We start from the raw sequence: 12,035 nt of genomic DNA on the forward strand, positions 1-12,035 counted from the left end.
TTTTTACTGAGAAATACTTTTAAAGACCATAAACAAACAAACCAACAAAAGAATAGTGCATAAGAAAACAGTCTATTCTAATAACATGTTTAAAAGGAGTGTGAAGAGGTTTGAATTCATCTACCCCCACCCCCTCTCCATTAATCTTTAGCTAGTAATTCAGCATAGGCTTCCTTATTTAATCATAACTTATGAATACATAAACATCTGAAATATATATATTTATATAAACATACAAACATATATAAGTTACAACCAAATATGTCCTGCACAATATAATGTAAATTATCACCCATTTATCTCATATAGTATAACTTACATATTGATTTATTTTGTCTTCTATAAACATGTAGTACTCCCATGATTCATAATGTGTTATAATAATTTAAGTACGTATTCAGCAGCACTCACTAACCCCTCACCATGCATATCTACATATTTAAATATATATTCATACATTCCTATCAGCAAATAAATAAATGAACAACCGATACAATAACCATCATAACCACCTAGTGAATTATACGATACGATACGATACGATACGATACTTTATTGTCCGTGTAGGAAATTTGTCTTTGTCTCATGCTGCGTACATAAGTAACAGTAAAATAAACTACATGAAACAAAACAGCACCAGCTGTGTCAGTCACAACGAAACAGGAGCCCTTCTTCACCCCTGCACTTTGTGAAAATCCTGTTTTTGCACATGTGTCTGTATCTCCAACGCGCCTGCAGCTCCACCCTGCGGTTGCAGCAGGAAGTGCGAGGCGCAGGAGCAAATCGGCACGGACTCCCACAGCCATGAATCAGTCCCTCAGAAAATGATGTGGCAGCCTTCAGTGATGAAAAACAGCCCTCCTCACCGAGTCGTGATGAGTTGAACCGGCGGCAGCAGAGAGAGAGAGAGAGAGAGAGACAGAGAGACAGAGAGAGAGAGAGAGAGAGAGAGAGAGACAGAGAGAGAGGGAGCACCACCACCACCACCATCATCAGCAGCTCCATCAGCACCATCAGCACCGAGCAGGAGAAGGCGGCTGTCTCCCTCAGAGACCATCCCCCCCGACGCCCACACTTCCGGACTGGAGCCTCTGGAGGCAGCTGGGCTTCGGGATGCATCCGTCTCCCGGTGCTGCTTGAGATGAGGATAAGACGACGACGCGTTTCCCGGTGAAGCGGCGGGTGCTCGTTACGTTACGTTACACCAGACTCGTTACAATCCGAGCAGGAGTGACCAAAAACCGCGGCGGCTCTTCGCTCCAACACTCAAGAGGGGGCTGATCCAGGGCTTTGGCCACACTGTCTGTCTGCTGTCAACTGTTGCTTATTCCCACTGTAAATGAATCTTGTAAGGTAGGTGAGAAATAATTCGTGACATCCTGTTCGAGCATGAGAAACATGTCTCATACTGCTGCCTGTGATGATGAGGATGAGGATGATGATGATGAGGAGGAGGAGGACAACATTTTACATTTCAACATATCTCATAACTGATGATGTAATAATCTTGTAGCCCAGGGTTTAAAAGCTTGACAGGCATTATTATTAACACACACACACACTAACACACACCTGCCTCTTCCCTCCTCCTCCTCCTCCTCCTACTCATCATCATCATCATCATCATCATCATCATCATCATCTTGCTGTCTCTTCTGTTTGTCTGTCTTGAAACACACAGCAGGCCAAACACGCCTCCTCTCCTCCACTTACATGTGATCTAAGACACGAGAGGGTCCAGACTGTCTCTGGTGGGTTTCCTTCGCAGGAAGAGGTCAAACAGAGCAGACTGGGGCTGTTATTTATTCTCGCCACCACCGGTTCATGTGCTGATTGCTGATGCGCTTCATGTCAGGATAGTACATGATGTCCATCACAAGTTCAGGGAGACACCTTCGAATGTCAACCAGCCGTCCAAGGACCAAAGATATTTAATTTACTCTGCTGTAAAGCAGGAAATCCTCATATCTGTGAGGCTGGAAGCAGCACATTTTGGGTACTTTTGCTTTAAAAAATGACTAAAATGATTAATCGATCATCCAAATTATTTTATTGTATTTGATTTTATTCTCGCTTACACGTAAAATCACGCGGATTTCAATGTGTCGTCATGCGACGGACCGAAGTTGTAGTTTTATTGAATATCACGTGAGCTGTAGTTGAATGGTGGATCATGTTCAAAACTACGAAGATCTTTGCTTTTTGCCTTCATTCCCATCTTTACATCAGAGCTGACACAATTAATTGATCAGTCGATGAAAGAAAATGAATCATCAATTATGTTTTGTGACCAGTTTTTACAATACTAGAGCATAAAGGCACATCAGGACACCAATATGTTGTTTGGCCCGATGTCGCGTCTGTTTTTTGAAGTTATAATGCAGAAAAAGATTCTCGGGATCATTTAAAATGATTAAATTCCCAGCAGGTTTACTGTGTACGTGCACTGGATTCCTTTTAGTCGTAAAGTTTATTGTCAAACAATAAAATATCCTCCATCAAGTGTTTGATAACCACATTTGAACGATCATTGCAAAAAAAAACGTTTGTATATCGGCCAATATATTGGTATTTCTTACTTCCTAATATCGGCAGCGGCCCTGAAATCAAGTATCGTTCGGGCTCTAATTAAAAGACAAGTAAATAAACAAAACAACAAACAATAACAAAATATGAATAGATTCATGACTAACACGATCATTTTAATACAGTCCTGCCATTATGACAGACAGTAACAGATACAGAGGGATACACCTGCAGCTGTGATTGCCCCTGAACGCTGACCGACCCCAATCATTAATTATTTTTGATAAGTGATTTATAGTTAAATAAGATAAATGCGAAATATTCTTCAGTTCAAGCTTTACAGATGTGAAGATTTGACACTTTCCTGTGTTATATTAAATTTAAAATCAAATATTTTGGGTTTCTTGGACGTTGGTTTACATACAGTACCTCCCGTGACTGCCTTATTACTAAAATAAGAAAAACGTGAAGAAGTCTTTGAGACAAGTTGCTACAAGTAACGGATATTTTCACAAGCATTTTAAATCAAGTCATTGTTTCGTCTTTCAAATCATCTGACGATGAAAAATGCCAATCACAGTGTCTCAGATGAAATATTCAAATAGCTTGTATCGTCTGAAACCCAAATATATTTAATGTAAAGTGATACAACAGAGAAAAGCTCCACATCCTTGCATTTAAGAAGCTGGAACCAAATAGTATTTGGCATTTGTGCTCGATGAATGATTTAAAAGATTATTATAAAAAATGTTGCAGATTCATTTTCTGTCAATCAACTGATCGATTATCTTACTTTTTAATTGTTTTTTCAGACATTTTATTACTATATATACTTGCGTAAAGAGCAGGACTTGCTTGACCATTAATAGGCTTTGATATTATTGAATGTTCATCATTAACTGGACTGAGGTTTTGGTCTTCATGGGTCAGTAAGACAAACAAAGCGTGCCCTGTGTCCGTCCTGCTGTCATATGAGAGGAGTTATCCTGATGTTACTGCAGCTCCGCTCCTCTCTGTCCAGTCAGTGTGTCTCTCTGCCTGCTGGCCTCTGGCCTGCTAATTATCAGCCAGCTTGATAAAGTCATTAATGACCCAGCCAAGCCTGCTGGGCCTGGCACTGACACACACATACAAAAGGGAGAGTCCGTCAGACAGTGCGAGGCCAGTGTTGGACGCAGGGCGAGGAAGCCTTTTTTATTTGGGACAGGACGGTGTGTTTCTGGGCTGTGTCAGTTAGTATTAATAACTCTGGATGAGTGTCAGTCTAAAAACAGCTGCTTCAGGAACGGGAGCGTAATGTCGAAGAAAGAGAAAAGAGAGGATGTTTCTTGAGAGATCTCTTATCTGATGATTGTCATTATGTGAGGTGGATTTCGAGCCTTCTATTGCCACTACTTCCGTTTTGTCTCCTCCTGTATCTCATGGAGAGATCAGGAGTGTCATGTTCATGATTTAAAAAGCTTTGAGTGGACGTGTGGGAGGAAAACATCATGTTCTGCTGTTTCACACGGTTGTGCAACAACACGGTGAAATGAGATGGACAGGTAAGGGTGATATCACTCCACTCGGACTGAAAAGTTTGTGAAATTCTGCCGTCAGTTTAATCTTTTCCCTGAGGAGACGGCACATAAATGCACGGCCTAATGTATGTATTAATGTGTGTATGTATGGACGATGCTGTTTGTTTGTACTTTTCGCTGACGGTTTGAAAGAATGAACTGATCGTCCTATTCTCAAAAATTCACATCAATGAATTTTTAATTCGAGTGGTATCCCCTTTGAAGGCTGCTGCTTTCTCATTCTGAGTCCCACCAATCCTAGAACAATGTGTGTGCGTGGGTGAATGTGCGTATGTGTATGTGTGTGTGTGTGTGTGTGAGAAAGAGACAACGCTAAATCTAGGTCTCTTATGAAATCGGGCTCTGCAAGATGCAGCATAAAAACAGGGAGGGGTTGTGGTTTGTGAGTGCATGTGTGTGCGTGTGTATGTGTGTGATTGTGTGTTTTGTGTGTCTGCACGGACGTCTTTGTCCATTTGCCTTCCTGCATGTTAATTTAATCATCGTGGAGCAGAGAGGAGACATGCTCTGGGAACAGGAGAGGGAGATGGAAGAGATGAGCAAAGAAAGATGAAAGAAACGAGGAGGTTTCTGGTGTCGGGGGGAAAAAAAAAAGAAAAAAAGACAATCCCTGCTCGGAGGTTTCCATGACAACAGTGACATCACTGACGGAGCTGTTTGTTTGGGTTTCAGTGAAGTGAAGTGTTCGTCCTCAAAGATCACATCTGAGTTTACGTAAACATGAGCGCGTGTCTATTTTGGTGTGTGTGAATATGCGGGCATACCTGCACACGTGAATTGTTTATGGAAGAAATCATCGGGACAAACCTCTTCAGGTTCAGTCGGTCCGTGGTTACCCACTGTTGCCAGGCAACAGCAGTCATGGCAACAAGTTGAAGCATGATCTAGCGTTGCTAAGCAAGAGGAGAGGATGGGGTGAAATTTTATGAGCACCACTGAGATACAAATGGGTACAAATATTAAAGATGTTCCACATGGTTCGAGGACATTAAAGGGGTGTTTCACTGCCGGAGAGATGGTTTTCTCATAGAGCTGGGCCGTGTCTGCTGCAGGAAGAGAAGAAAAAAATGTAATTAGTGTGACATGACCAGAGAAAACAGAGAAAAGGGGGTCTGATATTCACGTTTGCTAAAAAAGGTAGAAAAAACTGAATAACTTAACAGAGCATCAACGCTTCCACTGGTACTGTGAGACTGCCGGTGATTGGTTTTGGCTCGTCGGATTTGAAGCAGGAACAAATTGTGACCTGGTCACAAACTTTCTCATGTCACAGCTAAACAGGACACTAAAATATGTTTGTATGCAAAACAATTTGGACGAGAAATGTAGGCAGCATTGTGACAAATTCTTGGTTTATAGTTGATCAGCTCTGCCTAGTTTGATTGAACTCGTTTAATTTGATGAGTTTCGTGAGCCGCCCCTCTCTTGATCCATCCGTCCATGGAGGCAGGCAAACAAAAAATGTGGCAGTAGGAACAACAGTCCTAGAGCTGACGTCAGATGTGTTTTACATCATCTGGTGGAAGTTATCTTTATCAATTAAAAGCAAAAGCCCAAATGAATGCCTTATGATTCCTACACGTGCTACTTTTAAAGGGTAACTCCACATATTTTACACATTATGTGTGCTTACAGGTCGTGGGGAGTACAACTGCATATGAGTAAAAAAAAGAAAAAGAAATAGTATGAAACCTTTTGTGGCTCCAGAGTAAGATGCATGTAATCTGATAAATTGCCTCCAATGATGTCACTCAGTGGTTGCAAGTTGCATTGTGGGTACTGTAGCCGTCACATGTGTTGACTCATTATTGACAGTTTAAAAACAAACGTTAAAAATGGAAACAGCATAGCCTTTTTTATTCCACGTATTCTTCTTTCTTTTGAAAACCAGGTGCCTACATTACCCACAATGCAATTTAGCTTACTTTTTCACACATGCAGTACTGCCCCCACTTAAATATGTGAAATTAGTGGAGTTAGATTTTAAGACAGAAATCAATAATATTGTTATTTGTTTTTTAATTATTTTATAGTGTATTCACTTTGTCTCATACCAAAGCTTCATTCAAATATACAAAGTATATTAAACCTCTTCATTTGTGATGTTTCCAGGTTTATGAACAACCGCGTTCCTCCTAACAAGAGATACCAGCCCACAGAATATGAGCATGCTGCCAACTGTGCCACGCATGCGGTGAATGCACGCTCACACACACACACACACGCACACACACACACACAGACCACAGAAAGTGATCATTAACATGGACACACAGATGAAATGACACACTCAGTGAAACCATGAAATAAATCCGGCTGTATTACATAACAGATAAATGAGAAGACACCTCCAGATTACACCTACATCATGCACTAAATTTCAGTTTATCCTGCACGCTTCTCTGTTCTTATCTCCCGTTTCCTTTCTGTTATGAACTCATTTAGTTATGGATAATCCCCAGCCTGCTGGGCAGCTCCCTGTTGCACTTCCAGTCGGAGGACAAATGGGAGCAACTGTCGGCCTGGGTGTACGGGGCGGGGCTCAGCTCGCTCTTCATCATCTCCACCCTGTTTCACACTGTGGCCTGGAAGAAGAGCCACCTACGGTACACACTCACACGTTTCAAAGCAGTATATGGACTATATGGTTAAAGGATACAAGAGGTGGTCCTGTTGTACTGCAGAGATTGAGTTCTTTTTAAACACTGTCCATCCTCTCACAGATTCACACTGGAACAAAATGCACATTCCCACACTCCAGATTTGTTTTCACACTGATGCTGCATGTATAAACAGTGTCACTCAGTTGTCATGAGGCTGTTTGGTCTCTCTCTTCAGGTCTGTGGAGCACTGTTTCCACATGTGTGACAGGATGGTGATCTATTTCTTCATTGCTGCCTCCTACGCCCCGTGGTAAACAAACTACACTGCTATGTGTGTGTGTGTGTATACAGTATATGTGTGTGGGGAGTGTGTGTATACAGTGTCTGTAGTTATTTGTTCCTGTCCGTGCTTCATCAGGCTGAACTTGCGGGAGCTGGGTCCCTGGGCGTGTCACATGCGCTGGTTGGTGTGGGTCATGGCCTCTTTTGGAACCACCTACGTCTTCTTCTTCCATGAGAGGTCAGTTCAGACGAGCATCAGAATCTGGTGCCTACATTACCCACAATGCAACTTAGTGACATGACAGGCAATTTATCAGATTATATGCAGCTTCCTCTGGAAGACTTTAATGTGTAAAATGGGTGGAGTTACCCTTAAGGAATAATCTTCCATGCTTAAATCTTCTTTTCTGCGTCAGGTATAAGATCATGGAGTTGATCTGCTACACGGTGATGGGAGTGTTTCCTGCCTTGGTCATCCTCTCAATGGTGAGCACTCTCATTTTGTCTCCCCTGTTGTCATTGAGGTTTTATTGTTTCCTCGTCATGATGTCTTTAAAACTTCTTCTTCTTCTCCCCAGCCGGAGCAGTCAGGGCTATGTGAGCTGCTGGCGGGCGGAGCCTGCTACTGTCTAGGGATGGTCTTTTTCAAAAGTGATGGCATCGTCCCATTCGCTCATGCCATTTGGCACCTGTTTGTAGCGATGGGAGCAGCCATACACTACTACGCCATCTGGAAGTACCTCTATGCCCAGCCGCCCAATCAGGTCCAGACCTCCAGATGACATCAGCGCTGACCTCACAGGAAGTAGCTCGCGTGTTTGAGCAACTTCAAGGGGATGATGTGAGCTGTGTCCCAGTTCAGGGGCTGCCTCCTTTGTAAAACAAACACTGAACCTCCTCCACTTTTAGCCTCACCGTAACCAAAACTATGTTGCATTCAGGTGATCCTCCTCAACTCGTAAAAGTCAAACGCATCCATGTTTATGACCAGGAAGTTGCAGTTGGCCAGCAAACACAACAGTTTTTAGTTTCTGGTGATTATATACTAATGAAAACATAGTTGTGGATATCATTTTCCATTTCTGCTAATGGATCAGCCTAAATGCTACACACTGGACCTTTAACATGCTGTGATTAGTCGTCATATGAAGGCGTTCAGCATGAACCAACAGTGGACCTTATGCCTGTCTGCCTTTAGTTACATCCTGCACTGGCTTTAGTGTGACTGAAACATCCTGACCTCAGATACCTGATACATGATGTGATATTTCCTGACTTTACGAGTGGAGGAGGACAACTGAGTGCATTGATTGTAGAAAACTGAAGTAGACACTCGAAATAATAATAATACACCTGTTGTTTTTGCCAAATGTGTCATGATGAAGTCTGGAGACTTTGCATTGAGACAACTTTTCAAGCTCTTGTATTGACTCTGGACTTTAAAAGGAAGCAGCTCGTTAACTGGGACACAGCTTTTGTTTTTACCAGACCAGTTTAGTTCAGTTTCCAGTTATTTTTTCAGGAATTTTGGTTTCATTCCAATGATCAGGGGTTCAAATACTATTCTTGGAGATTTCTCCCTACGTGGTGCACATCCAGACTCAGTGTTCAGAAGCTGAATTGGAGGCATTGTCTTATTGTCATGAGGAGGACAATGTTTACAATCAGCTCACTTTACTATCATACTTAGTTTAAGGACATTATTTAAACTTTTATTATCATCATTAACGGGTAACTTCGGTATTTTTTAACGGCGTTGTCCCTTGTTTTTGTGTGTAAGTGATTAATGGGGACTCTGCTTGCAGTTCTTACTTCTTACTTACATGATTTGAATTCAAGTTTCTCTCTTTTACTTGTGGTGATCCGAGGTTCTGGTCCAGACAAACTCCATAGAGCCACTAGCTCCGCGGCTAGCTGAGCCATGAGCATATTAGCCAACGGTAGCTAGCTACAGTCAAGGATAGCTACCAAAGAGCAGCAGTTGTCGGTTACACTGGTGATATGCTGCCCCCTGTGGTTTCGGCGATACAGTACCTTCGTAGTCTGGACATATTCTTCAAATTGTACCTTTATGTGGACTTTTCATGTATCGCCAATACTGGACCTGTTACAGGAGACGTTGTCCCCGTTAGTCACTTACACACGCAAAAAGAAAAAACAGGGTCGAGCTTTAAAAACACAGAAGTTACGCTTTAACACACTGTGTCGTTTTGGCTTGATTATATTTAGGAGGTTGAAACATCAGTAATTTACTATTCCAATTCAGAGCGCTAGATAGTATTCTCACTGTTATCGTTATTAGTTGTGCTATCTACACTGTAGGACACTCTATGGTTTAACAGCGGTTGTTTCAGTCGGTGATTTACTGTGATTTTTCAAATCGAGCATGACTGTAGAACGATCTTTTAAGTTGAACATATTCATGGTTTCGGTCTCGGAGACTGTACCTGTGTGCTTCCACATTTATCAGGCGCTACGCAGTAGATTATCAAGTATGATTACTGAATTCTAATAGTTTACTGTCGTTGATTAGGTTTAGTAAGTGACGATGTCATCAGTACGATTTATACAGTATATATTTACAATGACGTGCAGTATGTGTTGACTTCACCTATATTTTCTTCTGATGTACTTATAGTGTCAGCTGATTACCTTCATCATCTTCAGCCTAACGAATGGGACCCATTTGATAGAGTTTATCAAAGCTACATGGTTGAACCTCAGAGGGGAAAACCACTGTACGACTCAGCACTGCCAGACGACTGACTTACTGCCACAACCGATAGCACACTACTACCATAAACATCTCACACTTGAAAGGAAACTGAAGCTATAGTATTGTTGAACAATCCGGCCCAATATTAAGGCATCTCAGGTGTGTGTGTGTATGTGTGCGTATGCTTGTGTGTGTGTGTATGTGTGTGTGTGTTGACTCCCATGAATCCAAAGCCTCTAATCGGCTGAGTCTATGTTTACACGTGAACGCATGTACCTTGAACACATACGAAGTATATTTGAAATATGTACGTACTCTTCGTGTTACGCTGTATGTGTCGGCACACGGTATATCGGACAGGCTTGTGTAATGTGATAAATGTGGCTAGAGGACCAAAAGGTCAAAGTATTCATAGGTGTAAAAAAATAATACTGCTCCTGTTCAACATCTTCTCTCTGCTGCCTGTCTCTCAGGATTTGGATCATTCGGGCTTAAAAGCCTGTGAAGCCACATTCAAGGACCACTAAAGCAGCTCGGGTTGTTCGGCTGCAGCAACGAAAATCTGCATACAGGATCAAATAGCTGTGAAGCTGCTTTCTTTAATGCTGGCACCACTCCATACAGCTTCACTTGTTTACTCTCATCTCCAAGTAGGGCAGCAAGTTTTCTGCGAGCTTTATGTCTGGTTAATATTTATAAAGTGACCAAACAGGAGAAAAGCTTTAAAGCAGATAGAAACTGACGCAGAACCTCCTCAGATGTTGCAGCAGCGGATGTGTTCATAGATTATAATAAGGAATTACAAAATTTGCTTTTAGATTTGCATCAACACACACTGTGATAAACACTTGAATGTGCAGTAGTTCTTCAGCAGTGGCTCTCAACCTTTTTTGAGTCGCCTGATACACCTTAATCTAAATCTATTCCCCGGTCTAAAATATGTTTTTTATTTTTTTTCTGGCGACCCTTCAGAATTAAAACACGACTCGGTTGAGAACCAATGTTCTAGAGAAAAGGATTGAGGCAAAATTTGCCATGTTTTTAGCGGATTCACACCAAAAACAGATCACACGTTCCTTAACTAATGGCTGAAATTGACCTTTTTTTAATATGTTCTGCTCACAGGCAGACAAACAAAATGAGATCAAGCAAAGGTTTTTGGCAGGAGTGACAAATAATATTATCATCAAAGTGTTTAACAAAGGGTCGGCTGTGCAGGAACCGTCTCCTTCTGCTGCACCTGAACAAGTCCTATGGTCTCTAATGTACTTTCATAGCATTCATTTCTAAATAACAAAAGATTTTTGCAGTTACGACTTACCAACCAGCACATGAATGCATCATTATACTGCAGGTTCAAAAAGAAAATCCTCTAGTGACAAAAAAACACCATAATTCAACCAAATCTAATCATAACTTGAGATCCATGAAACCCAACAATGTTTAAAAAATAATCTGGATTTAACAAAAAATTGTTTTATTACCATTTTATTTTTTAGCCAACAGTAATTTAATGTCAGAACATTTATCGTCACAGCAAACTGGAGAGTCCATTTGTCATATTTGGAGTAAAACTCTTCAGATACACTTTTAAATTTATGAGTGCGTTTTAGTATTTGTACTGTAAATGTTTACTTGAGCCTCTGAGAAACACCCAATGATTGAGAATGTTTGGAGTACTCGGGGGGTATTAAAGCCTATCAAAGCCAGTATTTGGACTCGCTCCACGGGCAGGTTTGGCGACGGTGAGATGAAGTCTTTGAGGATTTGACGTGTGTCTGTCTTGTCTCGTTTATTCTATCTGTCTCATTCAGACATACAGTGCCCACCTGACTTTGTATGGAGTTTTATAAACTCTCCATGAAGCCTTCATGGACCCTCTGTACATTGTTTATAGACGCTCTGTGATTGTGGAGCTGCTGACTCTGTTCTCAGTGATTATACTATCTCATATTCTTTTTCTCTATATATTTTTCATTCGAGTTTATTGTGTCTGTGGTGCTTTTGTGCTGTGATAAGCCTATATGATGCCAACAATGCTTTTATCTTTTCTATTTCTCTTGTAATAAAAAAAAAAGTTTTTCATGCAGTATCTTTGTGGACTCAGATTTTCTAATATTTACTTGGGAAAAACAACCTTTTGTTGGAAGAGACAGCTGAAGGGAAAACTGCAGCAGCATTTTGCTAATTAGTTTGAAATATAAAGTTATATTCGAATGCTGCAAAAACATCCTTATACGCATGTTGACAGAGCGATCTGCAGATGTGTCCAAGTTATAATCTGGCTACCAAATGTATTCAGAATAAATCTTTTCAACCTTTTCAAGC

General features: G+C 41.2%; 1 protein-coding gene across 2 annotated transcripts; it reads left to right on the top strand.

Moving 5' to 3' along the window:
• Window positions 1–604: 604 nt before the first annotated feature.
• Window positions 605–11,797, top strand: LOC311252303 (monocyte to macrophage differentiation factor 2-like). Of its 2 annotated transcripts, XM_084345354.1 has the most exons (7): window positions 605–1,353; window positions 6,219–6,300; window positions 6,552–6,712; window positions 6,945–7,019; window positions 7,128–7,229; window positions 7,408–7,477; window positions 7,570–11,797. In XM_084345354.1, the coding sequence occupies exons 1-7, from the start codon at window positions 1,340–1,342 to the stop codon at window positions 7,771–7,773; spliced, it is 708 nt and encodes a 235-aa protein (XP_084201480.1). In that variant the 5' UTR covers window positions 605–1,339; the 3' UTR covers window positions 7,774–11,797. The 2 variants fall into 2 exon arrangements, with proteins under 2 accessions (XP_084201480.1, XP_084201481.1); XM_084345355.1 differs by lacking the exon at window positions 6,945–7,019.
• The last annotated feature ends 238 nt before the right edge of the window (window positions 11,798–12,035 follow it).

The sequence above is a fragment of the Pagrus pagrus genome, assembly GCF_965226575.1.
Source record: "Pagrus pagrus genome assembly, chromosome: 2".
Lineage (NCBI taxonomy): Eukaryota > Metazoa > Chordata > Actinopteri > Spariformes > Sparidae > Pagrus > Pagrus pagrus.

What these genes read in the sequence shown, in the direction of transcription:
- LOC311252303 (XM_084345354.1), top strand. An exon ending in GCTGCCTCCTACGCCCCGTG is followed by an intron (nt 7,020 to 7,127) that starts GTAAACAAACTA and finishes GTGCTTCATCAG; the next exon opens with GCTGAACTTGCGGGAGCTGG. An exon ending in CCTTGGTCATCCTCTCAATG is followed by an intron (nt 7,478 to 7,569) that starts GTGAGCACTCTC and finishes TCTTCTCCCCAG; the next exon opens with CCGGAGCAGTCAGGGCTATG.